The 25489-nt window shown below is 35.8% G+C and overlaps 2 protein-coding genes across 2 annotated transcripts; one reads left to right on the top strand and one right to left on the bottom strand.

Moving 5' to 3' along the window:
- Positions 1-5887: 5887 nt before the first annotated feature.
- Positions 5888-7432, top strand: LOC127858087 (G2/M phase-specific E3 ubiquitin-protein ligase-like). Its single transcript, XM_052394980.1, has 2 exons — positions 5888-6067; positions 7079-7432. The coding sequence occupies exons 1-2, from the start codon at positions 5890-5892 to the stop codon at positions 7315-7317; spliced, it is 417 nt and encodes a 138-aa protein (XP_052250940.1). The 5' UTR covers positions 5888-5889; the 3' UTR covers positions 7318-7432.
- A 2549-nt stretch (positions 7433-9981) lies between these two features.
- On the bottom strand, positions 9982-19201 carry LOC127861309 (uncharacterized). The gene is made up of 6 exons (XM_052399756.1): positions 19152-19201; positions 18450-18454; positions 14570-14708; positions 13932-14053; positions 12046-12244; positions 9982-11564 (listed from the first exon to the last, which is right to left on the bottom strand). Exons 1-6 carry the CDS (start codon positions 19199-19201, stop codon positions 10823-10825), a joined length of 1257 nt encoding a protein of 418 aa, XP_052255716.1. The 3' UTR covers positions 9982-10822.
- Positions 19202-25489: the final 6288 nt, after the last annotated feature.

The raw sequence follows: 25489 nt of genomic DNA, 5'->3' as shown, positions 1-25489 counted from the left end.
TGTTTTGGCGTTGTCCGTCCGGCACTTTTCTGTCTGGAACCATATCTTGGAAGTGCTTTGGCGGATTTCATTTAAACTTGGTATGAGTATATATATATGGATAAGAGGATGATGCATGCCAAATGGCATTGTACACCATCTGTTAATAACGGTGTTATGGCCCTTTGTATCTTGACAAAATGATTTTTTGAGTGTCAAATATAACAATTTTGTGTCCAGAAGCATATTGGCAGGGGATATCAATTCAACGAATTTGCCTGTTCTCATGGAAATCTATTGTGATCATCTGTTTTGAGTTGTTATATTGTATTTAATAGGAACTTTATTTGACTGGGTAATGACTGCTTTAAATTTCCTTTTCAGAAAGAATCCTTGATTGCAAACTGTTGCACTGTTTAGTTCCTCTTTTAAAACATTAATGTTAAGGAGTTGTTATGTAATCACAATGTAAACGTTTTCAATATGATCCATTATCATGTTTTTTGATAAACGTAGATAATTTAAATTACAATTTAATGAAGATACATTCATTAAGATATGAAGTTGACACAGTTATACACATGATGCCAAATGTATAGTTTGTATACCCTTTAATTGTATACAAAAAAATGAGAGCAGCATATATATAAAAGCATATTACATGTACATTAAGTATTCTTTATTTTATGCCTTTGACAGTTATAGTTCTTAAATTTGCATTTGTTACATATATGCTTTTTCAGTGAAACACAACATCATCAAACTCAGCCAGTACACGATATGGTGGAAATACTTGATAGTGAAGATGAGGAACTTCAGATTGCTTTGATAGAGAGCATTGGAAGCTCTGAAGCCATTGTAAATCTACCAGATATTCAGTAAGCTTGTGTTTGCTTATGTGCGCAAAAATTTTCAAATACCATATGTGAAAGCCTTAGAAATAGCTATATAGATATTAGCAACTAAAGTTTTTTTGTGGAAAACTTCCATATAGGAACAAAAAACTTTATAAGGTTCTGGAAGAACCTTGTGAACATTTAAGTTTTTTAAGCGATACTTGCATTTTAAAACATTTTTATAGTTTGCATTTTTTAAACATGTATTTTAAGACATAGGAGCTCAGCGTCGAGAATGTTATTTTATGCCCTCAGTAGGGTGGCATATTATGGCAAGCAGTTCGACGCATTATCCCAATAAACTAGGTTTCTCATGAGAAACCTAGTTTCTTGGGATTATGCGTCGAACCGCTTGCCATAGCATATAGCAGTCTAACTGTCCGTCCGTCCAAAAACTTTAACATTGGCCATAACTTTTGCAATATTGAAGATAGCAACTTGATATTTGCCATGCATCTGTATCTAATAGAGCTGCACATTTTGAGTGGTGAAAGGTCAAGGTCATCCTTCAAGGTCAAAAAACAAAATCCAAAGGAAGTAACAAGCTTTAAAGGGAGATAATTTCTATACCTGCGAAATGATAAATACAAATTTTATTTCAAAGCGGCGCAGTAGAGGGCTTAACTACAGATAAATTATGTCAAACCACTTTCAGATCCTTCAATTTCATTGCAGTAAATGTACATGTATGTGATCATGAAATCTTGCGTTTGCTCTATTATTACATTTCAAAATTGATGGTTTGTCAATAGTGATCTCTTTATATTTAGAACTGATCTTGTCCCTGAAGACAATCTGCAAAGTGTCCTTGAGGCATTCCAGGTGGAAACAGTTGATAAAGAATCTGTAACAATACTGCTGGTCATGCGCAGTGATGTATTAAATACGGCCTTGAAAGGCTTGAACAGAAAGAAGATAAACTTCAAATCATCTCTCTATATCAAGTTTTCTGGAGAGATGGGAGAAGATCAGGGAGGTCCAAGGTTTTTAAGGTAAATTATGAGTTCACCTGAGCATAAAGTCTATGGTCAATGTCTATGGTGACAGGCATCAACAGTTGGCTGGCTAACATCAAGATGCCACAATTATGACCCAGATTTAATGATACTTGTTTATCTTAACAAAATCTATGTCAAGTTAGAATTTTATTTATCATTAAACACTCACTGAATAAATATTAATTTGTCATTTTAGTTCACCTTTTTCACTGTTATCACTGGATAATGCCTGTTATATTTATACCCCCTTTACCATTGGTAATAGGGGCTATATAGGATTCACTTTGTCGGTCGGTTGATCATAAATATGAATACAGGGCTCAACATTAACGGTTGTCCGATTGCCCCTGGCAAGGAAAAGTTGGATCTGTTATTATAAGTTTTTTTTATAATCTAGTTGTCCGACCGGGCAAGTGCAAAAAAGAACAAAGAAAAACGTGTGTTTCTGTGGTTAAATAGTACAAATAATCACGAACGATTTGCCTCATGCAGGAATTTACCTCTGCGATTGTTGTTTGTGGAAGTCCGAACTAGCTTCGCATGGTAGGCCTGAATTTCCAAACTTATTTTTAGAAACGCCGTAAATGGCTTGGGATTCCAAACATCGGCTTTCAAATGCTATTGTGTTTAATTTTCATTACTATTCAGTTACAAATAACATCGTTGGTGTTTTCAGTCACAAAAAAACTACTAAAATTATAAAACTATATAAAAACAACAACAAATAGCTTCGGTATATATATATCATATTTTGCGACATACATTTTTAACAATCGTTTGCTTTACGTCAATTGACATTTTTGTTACGCCGTTCACGTGTTGTTTACAGTACTGTTAGCAGACAAGAAATGTCTAGTTAAATTAGCTTCGGCTTTACAAGTAACTGTAAGTCTGCAAAATCCAATGAAAAATGCATTTAATTAATTATCAAACATTGGCACAAATCTACATTTAGACTTTAATAAGACTTGAATTGCTGTAATCATTTTGTTAAATGTGCAAAAATAAAAAAGGTTTTGTGGTGTATCATATTGATTTTTATTAAAAAATATGAGGTTTACAGTTAATGTGATATTTCATTATTGGGCAGTGGCTTTACGTTAAGGGCAAGTAGATTTTCTAAGTAATTGGCCGGCAGGGCAAGTTGGTTTTTAGGTTAATAAAACCAATACTTTCCATTAATTTGTGCCATGCCATGTTTTCATCAAGGAAAATAAGAAAAGGCAACAAAATTACAATTTCCCTGGATTATGTATCAACACTTTGAACATTTTTAATTAGGAGAACCTTTGGGCAGTTTATGTATTTCCTTCTTTGAACTTTGTGATGGTGGTGCTGTTTTGGAACCAAGATCATCCGGTCCTCTTTGTCCCATCCTCTCAGTCCTATCTAAATATTTTCTTGAATATCTCTGGAACTCAAACAGATATTGACTTGAAACTTAACACAACATTTTTATGGCTGTTAAACAAATTGAGAGTCCAAATTCCATAACTCTGATTTATATTTTGATGAACTTGTCACCTTTTTCAACTAAGAAAATGTCCCAAAACTGTGTTTACTTTCATTTCTCAGGAGTTGGTCTTGAAACTTCACACAGCTGTGAATGGCTATAAAACAACAGACAAGTCAAGTTCCATAACTTATTCTTCTATTTTGATGAAATTACCTTCCTTTTTCGACTTTGAAAATGTCTCAAAACTGTGTTCTGAAAAATCTCTGACACAAAAACAAATGTTTGCTTAACTTCTCAAAGTTTTTTATTGCTATAAAACTTGGTGAAAAACTAAATTAAATAACTTAATTTCCATAAATTATCCATTGTTTGGCATAGAAAATGTCACAGAACTTTGTTGTAATGCAATGCATATCAATTTTTCATTTTAGTTAAACTTGTGTTTTGTGTCAAGGCCCTGAAGCGGTGATACAGGGCAACAGATAGCATGCATATTTGGGTATTTAAGCTATTAATTTTATGAAAATAGCACAAACTTATTTGTAGCTCTGGAGGTATTCATCATCTTTAGTGACAGTTCTAGTTTTTATACGCCCGTATAAAATACGGGACGTATTATGTGAAACCCCTTGGCGGGCGGGCGGGCGGCGGGCGGAAGGCATCACTTTGTCCGGACTCTAATTCAAATTGTATTCATCCGATCTTCACCAAACTTGGTCAGCAGTTGCATCTAGTTGATATCTAGGCCAAGTTCGAATATGGGTCATGCCGGGTCAAAAACTAGGTCATAGGGTCAATAAGTGCATTTTCAAAGGGGCCACTTTGTCCGGACTCTATTTCAAATTGTATTCATCCGATCTTCACCAAACTTGGTCAGCAGTTGCATCTAGTTGATATATAGGCCAAGTTCGAATATGGGTCATGCCGGGTCAAAAACTAGGTCATAGGGTCAATTAGTGCATTTTCAACGGCGCCACTTTGTCCGGACTCTAATTCAAATTGTATTCATCCGATCTTCACCAAACTTGGTCAGTAGTTGCATCTAGTTGATATCTAGGTCAAGTCCGAATATGGGTCATGCTGGGTCAAAAACTAGGTCAAAGGGTCAATTAGTGCATTTTACTTTGTCCGGACTCTAATTCAAATTGTATAAATCTTATCTTCACCAAACTTGGTCAGTAGTTGCATCTAGTTGATATCTAGGCCAAGTTCGAATATGGGTCATGCCAGGTAAAAAACTAGGTCATAGGGTCAATTAGTCCATTTTCAACAGCGCCACTTTGTCCGGACTCTTATTCAAATTGTATTCATCCGATCTTTACCAAACTTGGTCAGTAGTTGCATCTAGTTGATATCTAGGTCAAGTTCGAATATGGGTCATGTCGGGTCAAGAACTAGGTCATAGGGTCAATTAGTGCATTTTCAACGGCGCCACTTTGTCCGGACTCTAATTCAAATTGTATTTATCCGAAACTTTTAAACAACTTTTTATCCTGCGTCAAAGTGGTATGGGGGTATAAGTCACATTCAGTGACAAAGCTCTAGTTCAAGTTGAATTCACCAAACTTGGTCAGAGGTAGTATATAGATTATAGATCAGTCAGGTCTGATTGGAGACATGCAACCGATTAACACATATAATATTTTTATGCAATATTTTTATCCAGTTTTATTTTGCGATATTTTCATCGGGTTTATTTTTTTCGCGATTTTTGAAACGAGTTATTTTTAACAACATGTTTATTGGTAAGTTTCATTTTTCCTTCATTCTAATCATGATTTCCACAGGTACATGAGTTTTTCACTGTGCATGGGTACTATAGAAAGGCAACTGTTTATCATTGTCATCAACCTAAAATCAATTTTTTAAATTGATTTTATGCTTATACACAAGGAAATTTTCAATTCTTTCTCATATCATCGAAAGAAATGCAGCATTTCGTCAACTTTATCGTTACTATGTCTTAAAGTATATTTTTAAACAGTCGTCTTTCTAAACAATGCAGCTTCAGATGATGTCAGTTCAGAATAAGCATCTTATAAAGGTGAATTACAGACAGCCTTGGTATTCATGCTGATATAAAATGTAAAAGCAAACAGTATTTAAACATTCAAACCAAATATTTATTTCAGTTTTTAGGGAACTAATTTCAAGATAAGTAATATCAGTACAGGAAATACTGCCATTCTATACCTATGTAGGTCTAAACAATTATGATTTAAATATTGTGTTTTAGAGAACAAATGAGACTAAGTGTACACTTATTGATATCAATGCATATATATGAATATATCAGTTATATAAGTTGTTGTTGTTTTTTTTGCTTATTTCCAAAACAAATACATCAATCATCAGTGTATCATCTCCAATGGCACACGAATCGGGCGTATATTGCTCCGTCATGCGGCGCTCTTGTTTCATTTGTCCATCCAAAAAAGTTACTTTAAAATAAAGGTATATTAATGCATTTTAATGCAAATGTACTTTTATGTTTTGTAGGATATCAGGAGAAATATCACAATTTACTACCGGAATGAATGATGTCAACCTTGCATGGGACATGGTCAAATCACACGCAGAGTTATTCGAGCCTTTGTTTTGCTTTCATCCAAAAGAGATCACAGGTGAAGAAATGATACGTTTGTTCAAAATGAACTACAGTTTGGTGGGGTCCAATGACAGGGCCCTTGAAGATGTTTCAGTATTAGGCTGGGAGGCGTTTCTACAGTCTATTGAAGGTAGATAGTGTAGTTCATATTTCATAACATGGGGTGAATTTTAAAATAATGCATAAATTCCTTTTAGCTTCAACACTGAAGGCCAAAGATATTTTTGTATATTGTTGAGTCACAAAATTCTTCAAAATTAGAACATTTCATTAAATCTCAGTTTTAATTTTTTTTGGTCACCTGAGCATCAAGTCCCCATGGTAAGCATTTCAGATCCTTCAGTGTATGTTGTTAGCTCGACCATTATATATGAAATATATATAGTGGGGCTATCCTACTCACCCCGGCATTTCCGTTCCCGTTTATTAGTCGCCTGCAAATGTTAAAGTTTGTTTACTTTCCCAAATATTTCCTATGTCCTTTGACATATTGCTTTTATATTTTGCATACTTCTTTACCAACATAACCCCCAATCTATAAACAAGAGCAGACAACTGTATCAAGCATTTTGACAGAATTATGGCCCCTTTTATACTTAGATAATTGAACATTTTGCTTAAATTGCCATAACTTCTTTATGATCGCATTTGGTTCATACTTTGACAAAACAACACTTACCTGACATAACCACAATGCACTCCACCCAAACCATCCCCCATGCCCCACCCCAGAATCCCCCCCCCCCAAAAAAAAAAATTAAAAAATAATTTTCATTTTTATATTTTCATTCAGAATGTTCATATCAACAATATCTAGCCATAATCTAGGTCCAGTTTGAATCTGGGTTATATGGGGTCAAAAACTAGGTCCGACTTGAATCTTAAAAAAAGCTAAGTGATCACTGCAAAGGCTATTTTTGTTATGATCTTATACAAATATTTATCTGAATGATATCAAGGTCAAATTTGAATCTGGGTCATGCTGGGCTTAAAACTAGGTTCCAGGGTCAAATCGTAGCAAAACCTTTTGATATTTGGAAAGCTTTATATAGTTACACATTGCTTTGTTCATCAGGTCTGTTGAGCACTATAGGAGCATCATTTCCCTATTGTTTCTTATAATATGCTCTCTTTTTTTTAGATGGTGACATTGATGTAACATTATCAGAAGTTATTGCCTTTGTGACGGGGGCTGACTGTTTCCCACCTTGTGGATTTTCGAAGTTGATAGATGTGGACTTCTACACTTGTGAAGGCAGACTTCCATCAGCTTCCACTTGTGCTATCCAGCTGTGGTTACCAAGAGTCAATAACCCTGATATGATTTCCAAACTTATGTACAGGGCTTTAAAGGAATCATATGGTTTTATGAAAATTTAGGTTATATGGTTTAGTTTGGTGGATGTACATTATTGTGTTGTAAAGGAAGTAACATGTAGGCAGAAAAATAGTTAATGGCTTTTCTGACTGTTCAAAATAAGTGGTTTTTATCAGATTGAATGTATAAGAGACTTTTCTTTAATAGTAACGGTAGTTTAATCATGCATGTTTTCTTTGAAGTAATAGAAACAAGTAATAACATGATCTAGTGTGTTGATTGCGTGTAAGGTTTTCTTGATGTGAGTGTATGCTCCAGGGACATTTGAAATCGTGGCATGTGTGGCTCCAAATGAGATTGATAATAACTAAATAATGTATGTATTGTATATGACATGAGCTGCATCATGCGAAAATCAGTCTTGTGCCAAATGCAACCAGCATAATTCCAGCTACCCTGTCTGCATATGAGACAATGAATCCTAGTGTGACTTCATAGCAGACTGGGTAGCTCCTCAGCAGACTGCACAAATGAGCAGGCTTTTCTAAAGCTATGCTGGCCACATATGGCATAAGACCAATTTGTGCATGACACTGGTCATAAATTGACTATGTTCCCGGCAACCATGTGCTATGCTGTATGAGGGTCTGACTGTGATTTTGTTGTGATGACTTGTGACTGTGATTGGTCTTGTTTATATGTTATAACTGGCATTGTTTTCAACCCACACGATGGTTATTTTTTACAGATTATGTGCGCATCGTTCAGCATAAAAGATTTGTATGCCCCCTTTCGAAGAAAGGGGGTACATGTATATAGTTTTCGCACTGTCCGTCTGTCAGTCACACTTTTCGTGTCCGCTCTCTATTTCAAATACTTTTCATCCGATCTTTACCAAACTGGATCAGAAGTTGTATCTACACAATATCTAGGTTATTTTTGAATATGGGTCATGCCGGGTCAAAAACTAGGTCACTGGGTCACTTAGTGCATTTCAAGGATTTATCATGGTAAAATGCTCATAACTTCTATCAAAACATTTATAGGGGGCATGTGTCATCCTATGGTGACAGCTCTTTTTAGACATTATTAACAAAATTGTAAATGATATATTTGTTACTTTTCTTTAAGAATTGTAAAATTTATTTTTTAAATCCTTGGTTTTTTGAGATGATAACATGTCAATCTTGAATATTTCCTTATAAAAATAGGAAGTGATGTAAAACATTTCTGACTCAATATTATGAAAATTATTGCTTAAAAAATTATGAGGATATTTCCCAATATTTTTAATCAGAGGCTTGACTGTGATGGCAATACTTTGTACATTCAACTGAAACTTTAGTGGTTACACAGCACCATGCTTGTGAACAAGATAGGTACAACTTAATTTTCCTTGACATGATTTCCCCTCTTCAATTATTCATTATTATATGAATGCCTGGTCATGCTCCTGATTAGGTATTCGGTAAGATTGGGACATAAATTGCTCATGTTCCTTATAATTGTCTGGTTATGTAGAAAGGTCAGAATAAAAAAGTTGTTTGTGTGTAACCTCATGGTGTTCAGTGGAATGTACTACTCCGGCTCTGTGATTCATACCTGATGAAAGATTATCAGTAGTGCTTGTGTCTTCTATGTTTTGATATTATTATATGTGAAATGTGTGTTCTCTAGTCAATAATTACACTGGTTAATAAACTTCTTATATGTGTGTATGATATTTGTTTTTTCTCTCATTGTTACATCAGACTATAACAAACGGCAGTTAAGATTCGATGAACACTGTATGAATAAGAAAGTGGAAACATCAAATTTCACATTGTTATGCCCCAGGTAGGGTGTCATATAGCAGTTGAACTGTGTGTCTGTCCGTCCGAAAACTTTAACATAGGCCATAACTTTTGCAATATTGAAGATAGAAACTTGATATTTGGCATGCATGTGTATCTCATGAAGCTGCAAATTTTGAGTGGTGAAAGGTCAATGCCATCCTTCAAGGTATTAAAATACAATCCATGGGAAGAAATCAGCTTTGGTCGGGCTACAAAGACCTCGGGAAGAGGCCAGTAGGACCTGTATATAAACTCTGATACACACAGAAATCAGCTTTCAAAATGGAGATAATTTATAATCCTGCCAAATGATATATTGAAATTTTATTTCAAAGCGGCACAATAGGAGACATTGTGTTTCTGACAAACACATCTCTTGTTCATAAACAAATTGCAATAACTCTGAAAAGCCTGGTGTGACATGACTATCAAATTGGGTCCCCATTTTATGTCAAAAACATTTATAGAACGTTTAATGAAGATTAAATGAAAACTGTAGGACACAAATAGTGTAAACAAAAAAAAAGAATTTCACATTTTTGTGTTTAAATCAACGCGGACCCTAAGTTCAAAGTCAAGGTCACAGTGGTTAAATTTCTTGTGTGTATGGAAAGGCCTTGTCCATATACACATATAAAGCTAATATCTTAAGAGACATAGAAGTTATGAGCATATTTAAAAAAGGTTTGACGGACAGTGCGATCACTATATGGCCATTTGGGGGCATACCAATTTCACAGTATAAGGTCAGTCTCAAGATGTCGAACCGTTCCAACGGGAAAAAAAGTAGATGCATGTAAAAAGTAGATTTGTCAACACAGTGCATGTACAATACATATTCATAGGGGACATCTCAAAACAGCTAGGTAAAAGGCTGAACACTACTCAATGGAACTGCTCTTTATTTCGTATAGATTTTACTTATTTCACAACGTTATTTTGACATTTTCTGGCATATCAGACTATCAGAGACCTTTTTTCCTGTAAAAAATTAACCTGTTAGAAAAGTCAGAGGAAAACCTGGCTTTAGCTTTTCACTTGGAAATTACGCTTCGATTCCTAACTGAAATTAATTCTCAAGTAAATACTTTCCAAGGTGTGAGATAATCACGCAGAACTCAAAAAGACGCCGTTAATGCGTCCAGGATCTAGATAGAGTGAATCAAATCACGATAACGATGGCTTTAACGTTTGATTTTGCGGCAATCGCAGCCTGTAACATAGGGTATTTATGTATTATTTTCGAATTAAAAAGAAAACAAAATTGATATGTATTAACCACACAATATTTTGAAATATTGACTATCTTGTAAAAACAAACATGTTTACTATTTGGAAAGTTTCGAAGCAACCACATTCTTTTTACGACCGTAATGCATCATTTACGATCGCAATTAAATTGAAAAAAATGGTAACAACGCGACGTCAGCAGAAATCGCGGCCCACCAAAATCGTACGGAGTAACAATTTTCATTAACTATAACAACATTTAAGACAATATTCACCAACGTAAACAGACAAAATTTACACAAATTCAGACCGAAACATCTTTAACCAAAGCTCAACTGATGTTAGTTAGATATGTCTTTATCATATATACGTTTATACCATGCTTTTCTCATATATTGTTTATTTACAACCGCCATATTAGTTAATGGCGATGGACATTGTAAAATGTTTGAGCCAATAAACTTTGAATTAATTCCGAGAAACATTGACAACTGTACTTGTGTCACAGCGATGTAATGTATTCTAACACTTCGCCATACAGCTGAATTGCATAATCATTGGTCTCTCTCAACAAGTCGAATTGCCTGATGCCTTGTAATGCCTCATGAGGTACCGCATCTGATGCTCTGGGGGTGATGAACACCGACCCGTCAAAGTAGGCATCTGGCAATACCTCCTGAACTAATGCAGGGATATCTCTGTCTGTCCTGAGATTCCTTACAGCAGTGGAATCCGACTGCTGTAGGGCAGGTACAAGCCGAGATATCCACAACTGCTCAGGAGTTTGGTTGTGCTCTGTCCTAATGGCCTGGTTGTTTCTAGCACGGCGCCAACACTCCAATGAGTGAATAAGCCGTGCGAGAACAACAGCCTGAGCACAGAAAATGTGTTTCGGATCATCAAGATTTAAGGCGCCTGAATCCTCGAGAGCATGAAGGCACTGGTAGAAAGTAAACACCACTTTTTGGAAAACGTCTCTCCATAATTGTTCAATCCTTTGATTATGTTCGGATTTTCCTTCAATTGCACTTCCTCGGCCATCACCGTTCGCAATGGTCATGAATCTCTTAATAAGGACATTTTCCACTCCTCCGTCAACCCGAATTCTGCTGGGGATTCCGTAGCTCCTGATCTCAAACGTGAAAGCCTCAAAGGCAACTCTAGCAGTATTGTATGGTGCAGCTTTCAGGTATGGTATCAGCCGGCTGTTCCCGTCGATGCCGCCGTGGATGTAAATACCATAGCTGAAAACATAGGAGAATAATCAATAAAAGATAAATATTTTGTTGTTTTCGCTAAGTATCAGCTGCATTGTTGTAAAAGTGGAAGCAATCCATTGACATAAACCTTTTTGTAGTCTTAAAATAAACACAAGACTTTTAAATCAATATTTATTCTAGTTCCCATGACCCATTGTCATTAAATTATAACTAACATTCTGAACTAGTGTTGAGTAAATTGGGCCAAAATTTGGTATCCTTGTTCATGTTGGGTGCTAAGATTCTCCATATATTTTATACCAAATAATCCTAATACAAATGTAGTTCACCCGGATCTTTCCGCGGGTTAATAAAAAATGGCCAACTTGCGACAACGCAGTTTTTGATACTTATTTAAGGCTTACTTTGCTGACAGGAATACAAATTCAGTAGCATACAGTGGCGGGCCGTCGTACCGCCGCTGGGCCATCGATAACACACTGCTGCGTGTTATCTTGAAACTTACCGCACTAATGAGTGATGGCTGTCTATATGCCACAGTGAGTTTGGCTCTGGGACGGAGTAGCGTCTCCTAGACACCACTTGAGCCCATCGTGTTGCAACGCCAACTGGGTTCAGTTCAGCTAGTATCGCACGAACTCTGTCTCTATTAACAACCATGGGTGGCTCTCGTGTTCGAAGATAAGCCTTTATCTCCTCTGAACCTATAACCATACACAATTACATCACAACCAGGATATCATAAAACATTCGAGTACGTCTCAAAGTCACATACCTTATTTTTACTATGTTTGTATGATGAAAAGTATGATACAAATTGTTTTAAAATTTTGCATCCGTTAAAATGTACTGATTGCATAATTATCAGATAATTAAACGCGGAAGTGTAACAATGAACAATGGGAATCACTGTATTGAATACAAACTTAATATTTTGTGTCAGAATGTATCGCAGTTTTGAACTAGAAATGGCAAGGCCGCGGCGGACGCTTATCCCACACCGCATGTTTTCAGTAATGCAATCCAGTTATTTCAAAGTTATGGATAGTTGAGAATGACCGTCGAGTCATAAGAGATGTAAGTAACAATTTGAAGTAAACCACAATAAATGAATTTTTGGTGGGTGTGGCCTATTTGGGCTTCGCCTTGGGTTGGGTTATGGGGTCATGAATAGTTAAGAGTGACCGTGTTGTCATAAGAGATGTTCAATATAAATTTGAATTCAGCTGGTGCATAAATGAAGAAGTTATGTTAAAACGCAATTTTGGGTGGGCGTGGCCTATATGGGCGGGGCATCCCAGGGTTGGTAATGGGGCCATGCATAGTTGAGATTTACCGTATTGTCATAAGTGATGTTCAGTATCAATTTGTAGTAAATTGGTGATTAAAGGAAGAAGTAATAATAAAACACAACTTTGGGTATACGTGGCCTATGTGGGCGGAGCTTCTGGGTGGGTACCGGGGTCATGGATAGTTGAGAGTGACCCTGTTGTCATAAGAGACGTTCAGTATCAATTTGAAGTAAATCGGTGCAGTAAATGTAAAATAACCTAAAAAATGAGTGAACATCTCTGACCCCGCCCCATCCTAACCACCATAACTTTTGACCCAGGGGTCAGATCAAAATTCCAAAAAATAGTGCACTGTCGCACATACGCTCATAGCTACCACGTGCTTCTATTGCTAATAGTGTAGGAGGAAATAGTGGCCAGGACGGATGCACGCACGCACACACAGACGGCGGAGATAACCACATAATCCCCGCCGCTCCGATTCGGAGCGTCGGGATCATTATTAGTCAACTCAACTCAACTCATATTTTACTTAAGTCTCATCTTTGTTTTACAATGACATATATTTACAATTACAACATTTCACATAAAACATAGCCATTCCTTCATTAGAATTATAAGACACCATTAACAGTTTAAAATTCTAAACATTTTGCCTAATAAAAGTTCACATAATATTCAAGGTCAAACTTTATCAAACTGGAGAAGAGCGATATGTGTCAAGCAATTAGGCTGCAATCGGGAACATAAATATAAAAGGGTTGTTCTACAGGACCCTAACCATGATCACTTTGATTGGCATTGAAGCAATACTGCTCGTGTAATAAGAGATCCTGCGAAACTTTAACTCGCTACATATGTATTTCTTACAAAGACTGCGTTAAATGGCTAAATAATTTTCCATTGTAGTTTTTCTTCCTTTTTAGACGATGCTTATGAGTGTCATTGCCACTCATCTTTTTCTATTTATTTCAATTTACCAAACATTAATAAATTAGTTAATTGTTGATTTGATTAATCAGTTATTGATTTGAAATTATCCGCTGTTACTTGCATTTTCTTGTATAATCTTCAAGTGCAAGGTACCTACTAAACTTACCAGAATTTGGGTGATCCATTATATATCTGGACATTACATCTCTCACTACATCATCAGATACATTTAATGCTATCCTAGGCTGCAGAATTCTATTTAGCCTCATGAATCTGAATAGAGTGCTCCTAAAAAGTAAAGAAATAACAAATAGACACGTCTACATATGCTTGCAGACAAGTAATGTTCGTACTGTGTATTTTCATTTGTTCGATAGAAATAAAAATACTTTGCACTAAACATTAATTACATACATTAGACTACTTATATCAATACTGTCGGTTTTAAAAGTCTCTAGTTATTTCGTTTCATATAAGAGAAGGAATAATGGCAAATAATTGATATCCAAGGTAGCTTGATGAAACATACATTTCAATTTTAAATTGCTGCTACATGTACTATATGTATTAATCTTCTCTTCTATCCAACACTCGGAGGAAATAAAGATATATAACAATTAAGTAGGAATAACGTGTCAATCAACACAAAATTCAAACCGTTTGAATATTTTGACTTACGCAGACTTGTATATTTAGCAGAAATTCATGTATTATACAACTAAGGAAGAAGATTATGGCATTATCACCACAGGCTGCAGACTGATACATTTTTTACAAGCAAATCTAAACTGGAAAGTGTCTAACTTGTGCATTTTGCTTCCGAGAAGACCATCCTCGGCGATTCTCTTCACTGTGAATCCCCTATCCAGTAGAAGCTGCAATTGGTCTTGATCTATTTGGTAATTCGGTGGTCCCCGCGCACCAAGTCTTATCCGAAACCCGCCTAAGACGAAGAGATATAACATAAGTGTAGAGAGCATCTTTTTAGGTTGTGCAACACTTTACAGTATAATACATTTCTCCATTAAAAATTTAAAATACAATGGAAAAATAAACTGGAAAATTGGGAAAACATGATTAAAAAGCGACCTGTGCCAACAGTTGGATAGTAATTGAGAGTCTCGTTACAAAACAAGAGCTGTCAGAGGACAGCGCACTCGACTATTCCAGTGCTTGACAGTATAACGTAAGCCATCATGGAAAAATTGTTCATATTCAATAACTTATTAGACGATCTTTCAAAAACAAGAGGGCCTGAAAGGCCCAAAGTCGCTCACCTGAGATTCAAAGGAACTGACCTGTTCTGTGCAGCCCAAGATGTCATTAGAACAAAATGTTCTCACCAATTTTCATGACTAGTGAACACTCTGGCAGACACGTTTTTCAACAGACCAGAACCATTTTCATACACATCCAAGATATCATTTAAACAAATATACTGACAATGTTTCATGAAGATTCATAAGCCCGTTTAAGGAAAAATGCCCTGCCCACTGGTGGCCATGTTTTTCAAGCAACTGGAACCATTTTCGAACTTGTCCAAAATATCATTGGGACAAATCTTCTGACAAAGTTTCATGATGATCGTACAATAAATACGGCTTCTAGAGTGTTAACAAGGTTTAACTATAGCTATATAAGGAAAAATGCCACGCCCCCTTAGCGGCCATGTTTTTCCACCAACAGGAACCATTTTCGAACTCATCCAAGATATCATTGGGACAAATCATCTGACCAAGTTTCATGATGATCGGACAATAAATGTGGCCTCTAGAGTGTTAACAAGGTTTTACAAAAGCATGATATATAGCCATATTAGGAAAAATGCCCCGCCCCCTGATGGAAATTTTTTTAAGCAACCGAAACCATTTTCCAACTCATCCAAGATATCATTAGGACAAATCTTCTGACCAAGTTTCATGAAGATCGGAAAATAATTGTGGCCTCTAGAGTGTTAACAAGATTTTACTATAGCCATATATAGCCATTTAAGGAAAAATGCCCCGCCACTTGGCAACCATGTTTTTCAAGCAAACGTGACCATATTCGAACTCATCCAAGATATCATTGAGACCAATCTTCTGACCAAATTTCATGAAGATTGGACAATAAATGTGGCCTCTAGAGTGTTCACAAGGTTTTACTATAGCCATATATTGCCATATAAGGAAAAATGCCCCGCCCCTTGGCAGCCATGTTTTTCAAGCAAAAGTAACCATTTTCTAAATAATCTAAGATATCATAAAGACCAATCTTCTGACCAAATTTCATGAAGATTGGACAATTAATGTGGCCTCTAGAGTGTTAACAAGGTTTTACTATAGCCATATAAGGAAAACTGCCCCGCCCCCTGGCGGCCATGTTTTTTCACCGATCTGGACCATTTTCGAACTCGTCCGAGATATAAATGAAACCAATGTTTTACCACGTTTCATGATGATTGGGCAAAACTTGTGACTTCTAGAATGTTCACAAGGTTTCTCTATAGCCATATAAGGAATACTGCCCGCACCCTGGCGGCCATGTTTTTCAACGGACCGAAACTATTTTTGAACTCAAGCAACATGTCATTTAGACAAACATTTTGACAAAGTTACATGAATATTGGGCATCAAATGTGACTTCTACAGTGTTCACAAGGTTTTTCTCTTTTTTTTGACCTAGTGACCTACTTTTTGTCCCAGCATGACCCAGTTTCGAACTCAGTCGAGGTATCAATGGGACAAATGTTCTGACCAAATTTCATTTAGATCATACAATAAATGTGGCCTCTAGAGTGTTCACAAGGCAAAATGTTGACGACGGAATACGCACGACGGACGACAGACACAAAGCCGATCACAAAATCTCACCATGAGCACGTTTTGCTCAAGTGAGCTAATAAGAAAAAGGAAAAAAAAAATAAAAAAAATAAAAAAATTTGGGGGGGGGGTATGGGTGGGAGGGGGTGGGGGGTTAAGAGGGGGTATAATGTGGGGTGTGGTCATTTATTAGATGATCTTTCAAAAATGGGTTGGGGCGTGGGGTATTGTTTGGGTGGAATCCATTGTGGTATTCAGGTAAGTGTTGTTTTGTCAAAGTATTAATAAAATCTAATCATAAATAAAGAAGTTATGGCAATGTAACTAAAGTAATATGCATATTGTAAATGGAAAAGGGCCATAATTCTTACAAAATGCTTGATACAGTTGTAAGCTCTTGTTTATAGGTTTGGGTATAGTTAGTAAAGAAGTATGCAAAATATAAAATCAATATATCAAGGGGTATAGAAAATATTTGAGGTGGTACGCAAACTTTAACATAGAAAATCTAAGTGAAAAAAGGGCCATAATTGTTACAAAATGCTTGATACAGTTGCCTGCTCTTGTTTATAGGTTGGTGTCATGTTGGTAAAGAAGTATGCAAAATATAAAAGCAATATGTCAAGTGGCATAGAATATGCAAATTATTGATAAATCTATGTTAAAGTTTGCGTACCACCCAACCCCAAATATTTCCTAAGTGAAAAAAGGGACATAATTCTGTCAAAATGCTTAATACAGTTTTCTGCTCTTGTTTATAGGTTGGGTTCATATTGGTTAAGTATGCAACATATGAAAGCAATATGTCAAGGGACATAGGAAATATTTGGGGAAGTACGCAAACTTTAACATTTGCACGCTAACGCTAACGGGGACGCCGACGCCGGGGTGAGTAGGATAGCTCCACTATATATATATTTAATATATAATAGTCAGCTAAAAATCACTTTTAAAACTGATCACTTTGTTTTGATTATAATTAACATCATACAGAGCAATATATATTAGAAAATTAATAATTCCAATTTTCAGGTTTCAGAGTTTGGTGTATTAAAATATCACAAAAAAAACATATTGTCAATATTTCCTAAAAATTATCTTCATTTGTTGGGGAGACACCTGAGACACCTCCGATGTCAGGACGCCTTTCCATAGCAAGATATATTGAATTTCAACACAAAAGCAGGCGACATCGAAACTTAATTATCAAACGGCGACTCCAATTGTTGTCATGATTGTAAAGGTTATCTAATGTCAAGTATAGCAATTCGTGTGTGATTTAATTTTATTGTAAGTTTAATCGGGCATGAATTTGTTTCATGTATTCGACCTATATTTGATAGTTTTGTTTTATAGCATAATAATAGCTACGCCACATATAAGCAAATAAAGTATGCCTTGATCAGACAGATCTTGCATGAGCTGTCTGATCAGGGTAAATTTCAATTGCAAAAAACTATTCAATGGATCATCGGGCCTGCGTAGGCTAATATGGGTTGGGAAATTGTTCAAATCGTATGTTTGAAATACAGTTCTGTTCTGTTCTGTTCTGGTAATTAACTAATGTTATCGGTATAATATACAATCATTATTTAATGATTTTAGTAACGTTGAACTTCGAAGCAGAATTGTATAACAATAAATACCATTGTTTGTATCTTGGACATCATGTGGCGCATTAACTTATTTATCTGGTGTACAACGTCTGTGAGGTTTGATATTATATTTTCTAGTAGTCCAGGCTGCATTGTGCCAAGCATGCGGTGACAATTCGTCCTGCAAGAGCATGAGACAATAGTTACACAATCTTGACACTAGTGGCTAAAGCATAGTGATTAATCAGATCTTTTTAAACTAAAAATATGCTTGGGTTAGAGGCCTACTGATTCTGCCAATTTACATACAGAGATAATATTATGCCAAATACTAACAAGATGATGCAAACAACAGTAACGAGCACTTTCACGTTTTGCAGTGAGTGCAGGATTATTTATTTATATATGAATTTGAGGTATAATGTTTTTAATTAAACCACATGCCGATACAATGGTCACGACTTCAAAATCTAAATTAAACCTTATTGTCATCCGCTATAATATCTACATACATTATTACATATTCTATTTTACAACGGGTACTATATGAAATAGAAAAGGTAGTATGTGTGGGGGCAGACTCGGGCATATATATTCTGATATGTATTTTTTAATATGTGGATTACCGAGCGAATAGAATATACACAATTGCAAAATAATAGTGATTTACTAATTAAACTTTCTTTTAAAAAATTAACGAAACATAACAATTAAACAAAAACGTAGTTTCGTTTTTAAGTCTTTTATCGTCATTAATGCACTATGCACATGTAATGAATACTTTAATTACAAAATGGATCAATAGAAGCCTGCATACAAATATGTAGCTAGAGTAAATATATATCACGCGAATGAGAAAATAATAGTGTAGTAAGTTCTTTTAATCAATAAAAGTTCTGTCGTTATTGTTTGATTTGTGATTGTTTAAACGATGCACTAAATTAAAAAGTATCTACTCTTTTAGTTATCCGAAAATGTAAAAATTCTTACCGGATTTTCTCAATAGTCGCCCTGGCTGCGACTTTGTCGTCCTCGACCATTCCGCTATCCACGTTTCGCAGAATATTACTGAGCATTGTCTGAACATTGTTCAGAAAATGCTCTTGGGGAGAAACATTCACGTTTTCACGCCTATTTCTATTCATGTTACACATATGCCACCAGCGTGTACTAAGCAATGGGAGACAACTGGAGGTTAATTATGGCACGCGGTTCGACGCATAATCCCAAGAAACTAGGTTTCTCAGAGAACCTAGGTTCTCTGAAAACCTAAGTTCTCTGAGAACCTAGGTTCTCAGAGAACCTAGGTTCTCAGAGAACCTAGGTTCTCATGAGAACCTAGGTTATTTAAATCCCAAGAAACCAGGTTTCTCACGAGAACCTAGGTTCTCATGAGAACCTAGGTTCTCATGAGAACCAAGGTTTATGAAATCCCAAGAAACCAGGTTTCTCATGAGAACCTAGGTTCTCATTTGAAAACCTTGGTTTACGCTTGAGAACCTAGGTTTTTATGAGAAACTAGGTTTTTCATGAGAACCTAGGTTCTCATAGACACATAGAACTTTGGTTCTCATGAGAACCTAGGTTCTCATTCTGAGAACTTAAGTTCTCGTTTGGTATCCTAGGTTTTGAAAAGAACCTAGGTTCTCATTTGAAAACCTAGGTTCTCATGAGAACCTATGTTCTCATTTGAAAACCTAGGTTCTCATAAGAACCTAGGTTCTAATTCTGAGAACCTAGGTTCTCATTCTGAAAACATAGTTTCTCATGAGAAACCTAGTTTCTTGGGATTATGCGTCGAACCGCTTGCCATACAGGACAATCATTCTGACCGAGTTTCATGAAGATTGGACCAAAACTGACTTCTAGTATGGTCACAAGCTTATTGTTGACGACGGACGACGCACATTCAAGTATCCCAAAAGCTCACCCTGAGCTAGCTCAGGTGAGCTAAAATGCAGATAACATATTTTTAGAAAATCAATTAACATTGTAAAGATTTAACAAAAGTATAAATTGATTGTTATGAGCATGTTTTATATAAAATCTTGTATAGTTTTTGAGATAAAGCATAGAACAGATAACAACATACAAAAATTACAAAGGTCAATAACTATTAACTAAGAAAGAGGAGGTATTAGGTTCTTGCACATTGTATTTTTCCTCATTGAGATCTACACAACCAGGATGTTTTATAAAGACATTTTAACAAATTACAAAACTAAAGAGAAGAGTTGTTGTTCTTTTATATTGCACTTTTACTAATTGCACACAATATTTTGCTAACCGACGGAAAGACAGAGGCACGCCATATCTTATATTATACGACCCTTAGGGCGTATACAAAGGAAAACACAGACAGTTGCGATGACCTAACCTTGATAAAAATTAAGCAAGTCAAAACTATGTGAGAAAAAAGGAGAATAAAGAAAGCGTACCTGTATAATGTTTTGCCGCAAAAGTTTGGTCTGACTTTAGAGAAGTGGCTGTAACAGGTATTGCTTTAACAAAGAATCAATGACTAATGAAAGTCTCGAGAATATTTGCAAGACGGTTGACAGTTTGACGCCATTAAAGGGAAGCCGATTCTTATGAAGAAGTGATGATAAAGCCGAAAAATTTTGGAATCCTTTGTTAAAAGATGCGGAATCCTTAACCGAGCGCGTGTTTGTTACTCAGCGAAAATCATCCAATTATGTGAGAGCACGTGCATAGCTCCGTCTTTTATAATACAAATAACGTTTTACCCGCATGCCAATTGGTTTCATAGTTATATTAAAGAACAAAGATTAAATTACATTGACATTAGGTTGAGTTCCGGATCTGATTACGAGCATTTTATCTGATCCGAGTCCGCACCACCTATTCCTGTTTAAATAATGTTTAAACCGAACTCTTAATTTTCGGCGCGATGTTAGTGTCCGGATCGGAAGGTATCCGTTGCCTTCTGAACCGGACCTGCATATGGCGTATTATAAATGTAGCTTATAATGTGACATGACAAAATGGTTAACAGATAATACACAACAGATCCAATACATCGCGATTCGATATATTGCGATTTCCAATATATCGCGAATCGGCCATGGCTCCAAAAAGCCCAACGAGCATGATCACTAAATGACGAGTTTTAATCTGAGAAAAATCTGTCTCCAAAACCAGATTTACCTTCGAATGAAATCCGACTATTTCAGTACACTACATAAATTCACCAATCCTAAATGTAAACATACAGAAACTGCCCTGAACCGGTTCCCAATTGTCCAATTAAACAGGTGCTAAGCGTGGGGAATTTTCTAAGGAGCTTTAATCTGCCGAAACCGGAAATTGTTGAACCCATTTACTCTTTGACACACGATGGGCAGATTTGGCACTTGTGTACATACATAATGTAGTTTGTAACGAATATAACACAATAGGTGAATGGGTTTGAAAAAAGTATAAGACATTTATTTGGCAGTGATAACTTATATTTTAACGGAACATTAGTCGTTTATATAGGGTGGTTATTCTGGTTTTACCATCTTGCCAAGAATTTTATTTTTATTTTCAATCACTTACTTTATAGAAGCATAACCGCAAATAAATGCGTACACATTTTTGTAGTAAATTGTTTTAAAATAAGGGTTATTTCCGTTATAATATAATATAAACAATATATAATTGTGGAAAGCTTATGAGAAATTGTACTTGTATTCTATCAAAACGAATTCAGTTTACATAGATGAGTGCAGAAATACAACAATCAGGTTGACAATATATCCTCTATTCCTATAACTTCGTGCAGCCCTATCAAATCTTGTACTTTTTTATGACGTAAACTTCTAAGCAACGTTCGAACGCGCGTGCCCGAAAACTGTTCGATTTTGTTACGCGAGAATTTCCACAGCCGATAAGACAACAATCATGGGGACAAAACAAAACATATTAAATAAATTGTCCCGTTTGACCTCGTTCCCATACAAATAGTCTAAATAATGTTTAAAATCCTTCACCAGACGGACGCGGCAATGTTTTGATCGTTATATGCTGTATGGGTAGTTTCCCTTGGAGGCCCGTCTCGAATTTGTATTGTGCTCTCTGTTATGAGTACTTAGCATAACATTACAATTAAAGTATGCTGTGTATGCGGAAAATGTTACCCCCCTCTCAAATGATGACACGAGACCATACGTTACGATCGTTACCTGGGTCTATTGTGATAAATGTTCTCACTGTGTCCATTTGCTATTTTGTCATAAAACAACTGTCATTAGAAGGGGTGACAGCTTTTTATGCCCTCAGTGTGAATAGAATTTAATTTAGATATTTTCCGTTAGTAAATACACATTATCTAGACCTCTGAATACAGTTATCAGAGTTGATATTTCGTTTTTATGAAAACCAGTTTTGTTTAAACCATTCTGTTCAATACAGTTTATTCACGAAATTCATTTAAAACAACACATATTTAATACAAATAAACATATACACAAAAACATCAATCGGTTATTATAAACACATCCATGGGCCTCTATATGACGTCATCAAAATCGGTGCACGATCTTATAGGGTAATTCTGTGTGACGCAGACTAGGATGTACATAAATGTTTAAAGTACGTTACCCCATTATTATTATCTGAAAACCAACATATTTCAATCGTTATTTGTTAAACAAAAGAATAATCATTAAGTATATATCAAGTTTAGTTATTGTCTACACATGTAATGATTTTTCAGGAAATATATGCCTTTGAAGTTTAAGATGCACGAACTTATAGGTGTAGAGGCTATATGTGGGTTTAAACAGAGATAGTGAAAACTAAATGAACACAGCACAACATAAGTGATTATCATATAATAATTTTTACTTACCATATTGATTTGTAGAAGAAATTCATTTTCCAGCTTCAATTTTACTGCTTACCTCTGGTCACACTTCTCTTGAGAAAACTGTTTTTTCAAATAATTGTGTTTCACTTATTTGATGAAAAAAACTTGAGAACCTCCATTTAAACTAAGATAGTGAAAACAAGACTATTACTAAGCAATAAAAGTCCCCTACTGGGAGCTAGTCTATTTGTTGCCATAGCAACCAGAATTCTTGACGTAGGAACAAAATGAAATGACATGCATAATCTCCATATTGCAATCTGTCCGTGTTTCAAGTTTAATGAAAAAATATGAAGAACTTTAAAAGTCTCTATTACGCTCAAAATCAACGAAAAAAAATAATAAAAACGAGCATTTTGTATCTACAAACATCTATTTTACCAGACCACATCTGGCGTTGAAATTTTGGCATTTGCCATACGGAACACTGATTGTTAATTGATTGAGTTTATTTTACGAACAATTGTAAGAAATGTTCGTTGATTTTGAGTAGTAATGTTACTTTAAAGTTATAGCAGGATCCAGAAAAGGTACCGGTAGCTAGTCTATTTGTTGCCATAGCAACCAGAATTCTTGGCGTAGAAACAAAATGAAATGACGTGCATAACTCCATATTGCCATCTGTCCATGTTTCAAGTTTTATGAAACGAGAGGGCCATCATGGCACTGTATCGCTCCACTGCTGAAAAAATAGATGGGACAAAACATCGCAGCATGTACAAATACTACAAAATAGGCCCTATATAAGTGTATATTTAATGTGTTTGACCCCTGAGGCGGGGTCAAATTTAATCCCAGGGGCATAATTTGAACAAACTTTGTAGAGGACTATTACATCTCACTTCATACAAAATGTGGTAGACCTAGGTCATATGTTATGGACAAGAAGATTTGAAGTGTTTTCAAAATAGGCCCTATATAAGCGAATGTTCAATTTCGTTAGCCCCAGGGCAGGATCAAATTTGACCCTAGGAGCATGATTTGAAGTATTTTGGTAGAGGACTATTAGATGTCACTTCTTACCAAATTTGGTAGCCCTAGGCCATATGGTTATAGAGAAGAGTTTTAAATTTTACAAAAAATAGATCTTCTAAGTCCCCGATCAAATTTGTTACCCCCAGGGCGGGTGAAACCGATAGGGGACTTATTACAGAATACAGCACTAAATAATGATTATCATATAATAAACCTGAGTTTTTACTTACCATAGATATTTGTAGATGAAATTCAATCTCCAAGTTCAATGTTTCAGCTGAATTGTCTGGTCATACTTCTTTTCAGAATACTTCAGGGCACTTGAGTTATTGAGCTGATATCATCTGGGACGCCCCCCGCCACCCTACCACCATGGGTGATCATATAATATGAACCGTCACGAATGACCGATTTATAAAAAGGTACAATAAAGCTTCAAATCTAAATTTCTCTTATCAGAGCTTTCAGCAGTTTAAAAGGCGTTACCTTAAATTTCCATGTTATTATCTTCATTGGAGCCAGAGCAAAAAAAAGAAGATATAAAACCAAGCAAAACCGCAGGTTATTAATAAAGTTTAATTGAATCGCAGTCATAAGTTGTTTTAAAACAGCGCGAATAAGAAATGCGTTATGTGAACACTAATGAAAAAAAAAATAAAAGGACCGTATATCTAAGAAAAATCAGCAGACCAAAACTCGCTGATAATATGCCAATCTCCTAATGGTAGTGAAGCTTCCCATAAAGTTTCATTGAATTCCAGTCATTAACTGCTGAGGAATAGCCCGGACAAGAATTGCACTATATTTACAGTAAATGGAAAATTTCAAAGGGCCATAACTCTGTGAAAAATCATCTTACCAAAACCCACTAATAATATGTGCATCTCGTAAAGGTAGTTAAGCTTCCCATAAAGTTTCATTGAATGCCAGTCATTAGTTGCTGAGTAAATTCCCAGACAAGAATTGGGCTATATGTACTGTTAATGGTAAATTTAAAAGGGCCATAACTCTCTAAATAAATCATCTAACAAGAACTCACTAACAGCATGCGCATCTCCTCAAGGTAGTTAAGCTTCCCATAAAGCTTCGTTGTATTCCAGTCAGTAGTTGGGGAGAAATAGCCCGGACAAGAATTGCACTATATGTACTGTTTATAGATAATTTCCAAGGGCCATAACTCTGTGAAAAGTCATCCGACCATAACCGGCTGATGATATGCACATCTCCAGTTGGAAGTGAAGTTCCCATAAAGTTTCATTGAATTCCCGTAATATGTTGCTGAGAAATAGCTCGGACAAGAATTGCACAATAATTATGTACAATGGAAAATTTCAAATTGCCATAACTCTGTGAAAAATCATCCGACGAGAACCGGCTGATAACATGCACATTTCCTTTTGGTAGTGAAGCTTCCCATAAAGTTTCATTGAATTCCAGTCATTGTTTGCTGAGAAATAGCCCGGACAAGAATTGCACTATA

The sequence above is a fragment of the Dreissena polymorpha genome, chromosome 1 (genome assembly GCF_020536995.1).
Source record: "Dreissena polymorpha isolate Duluth1 chromosome 1, UMN_Dpol_1.0, whole genome shotgun sequence".
In the NCBI taxonomy this organism is placed as follows: Eukaryota; Metazoa; Mollusca; class Bivalvia; order Myida; family Dreissenidae; genus Dreissena; species Dreissena polymorpha.
This window is presented reverse-complemented; position numbering and strand designations above follow the sequence as displayed.

Bases quoted from the DNA above. Each gene is read 5' to 3' on its own strand.
- LOC127858087 (XM_052394980.1), top strand. From the start codon at position 5,890: ATGGTCAAATCACACGCAGAGTTATTCGAGCCTTTGTTTTGCTTTCAT. The intron at 6,068-7,078 runs GTAGATAGTGTA...TCTTTTTTTTAG, and splicing joins GTTTCTACAGTCTATTGAAG to ATGGTGACATTGATGTAACA.
- LOC127861309 (XM_052399756.1), bottom strand. From the start codon at position 19,201: ATGGTCGAGGACGACAAAGTCGCAGCCAGGGCGACTATTGAGAAAATC. The intron at 14,054-14,569 runs GTTAGACACTTT...TTTACTTTTTAG, and splicing joins CTCGGAAGCAAAATGCACAA to GAGCACTCTATTCAGATTCA. The intron at 11,565-12,045 runs GTAAGTTTCAAG...CTATGTTTTCAG, and splicing joins AGCCATCACTCATTAGTGCG to CTATGGTATTTACATCCACG.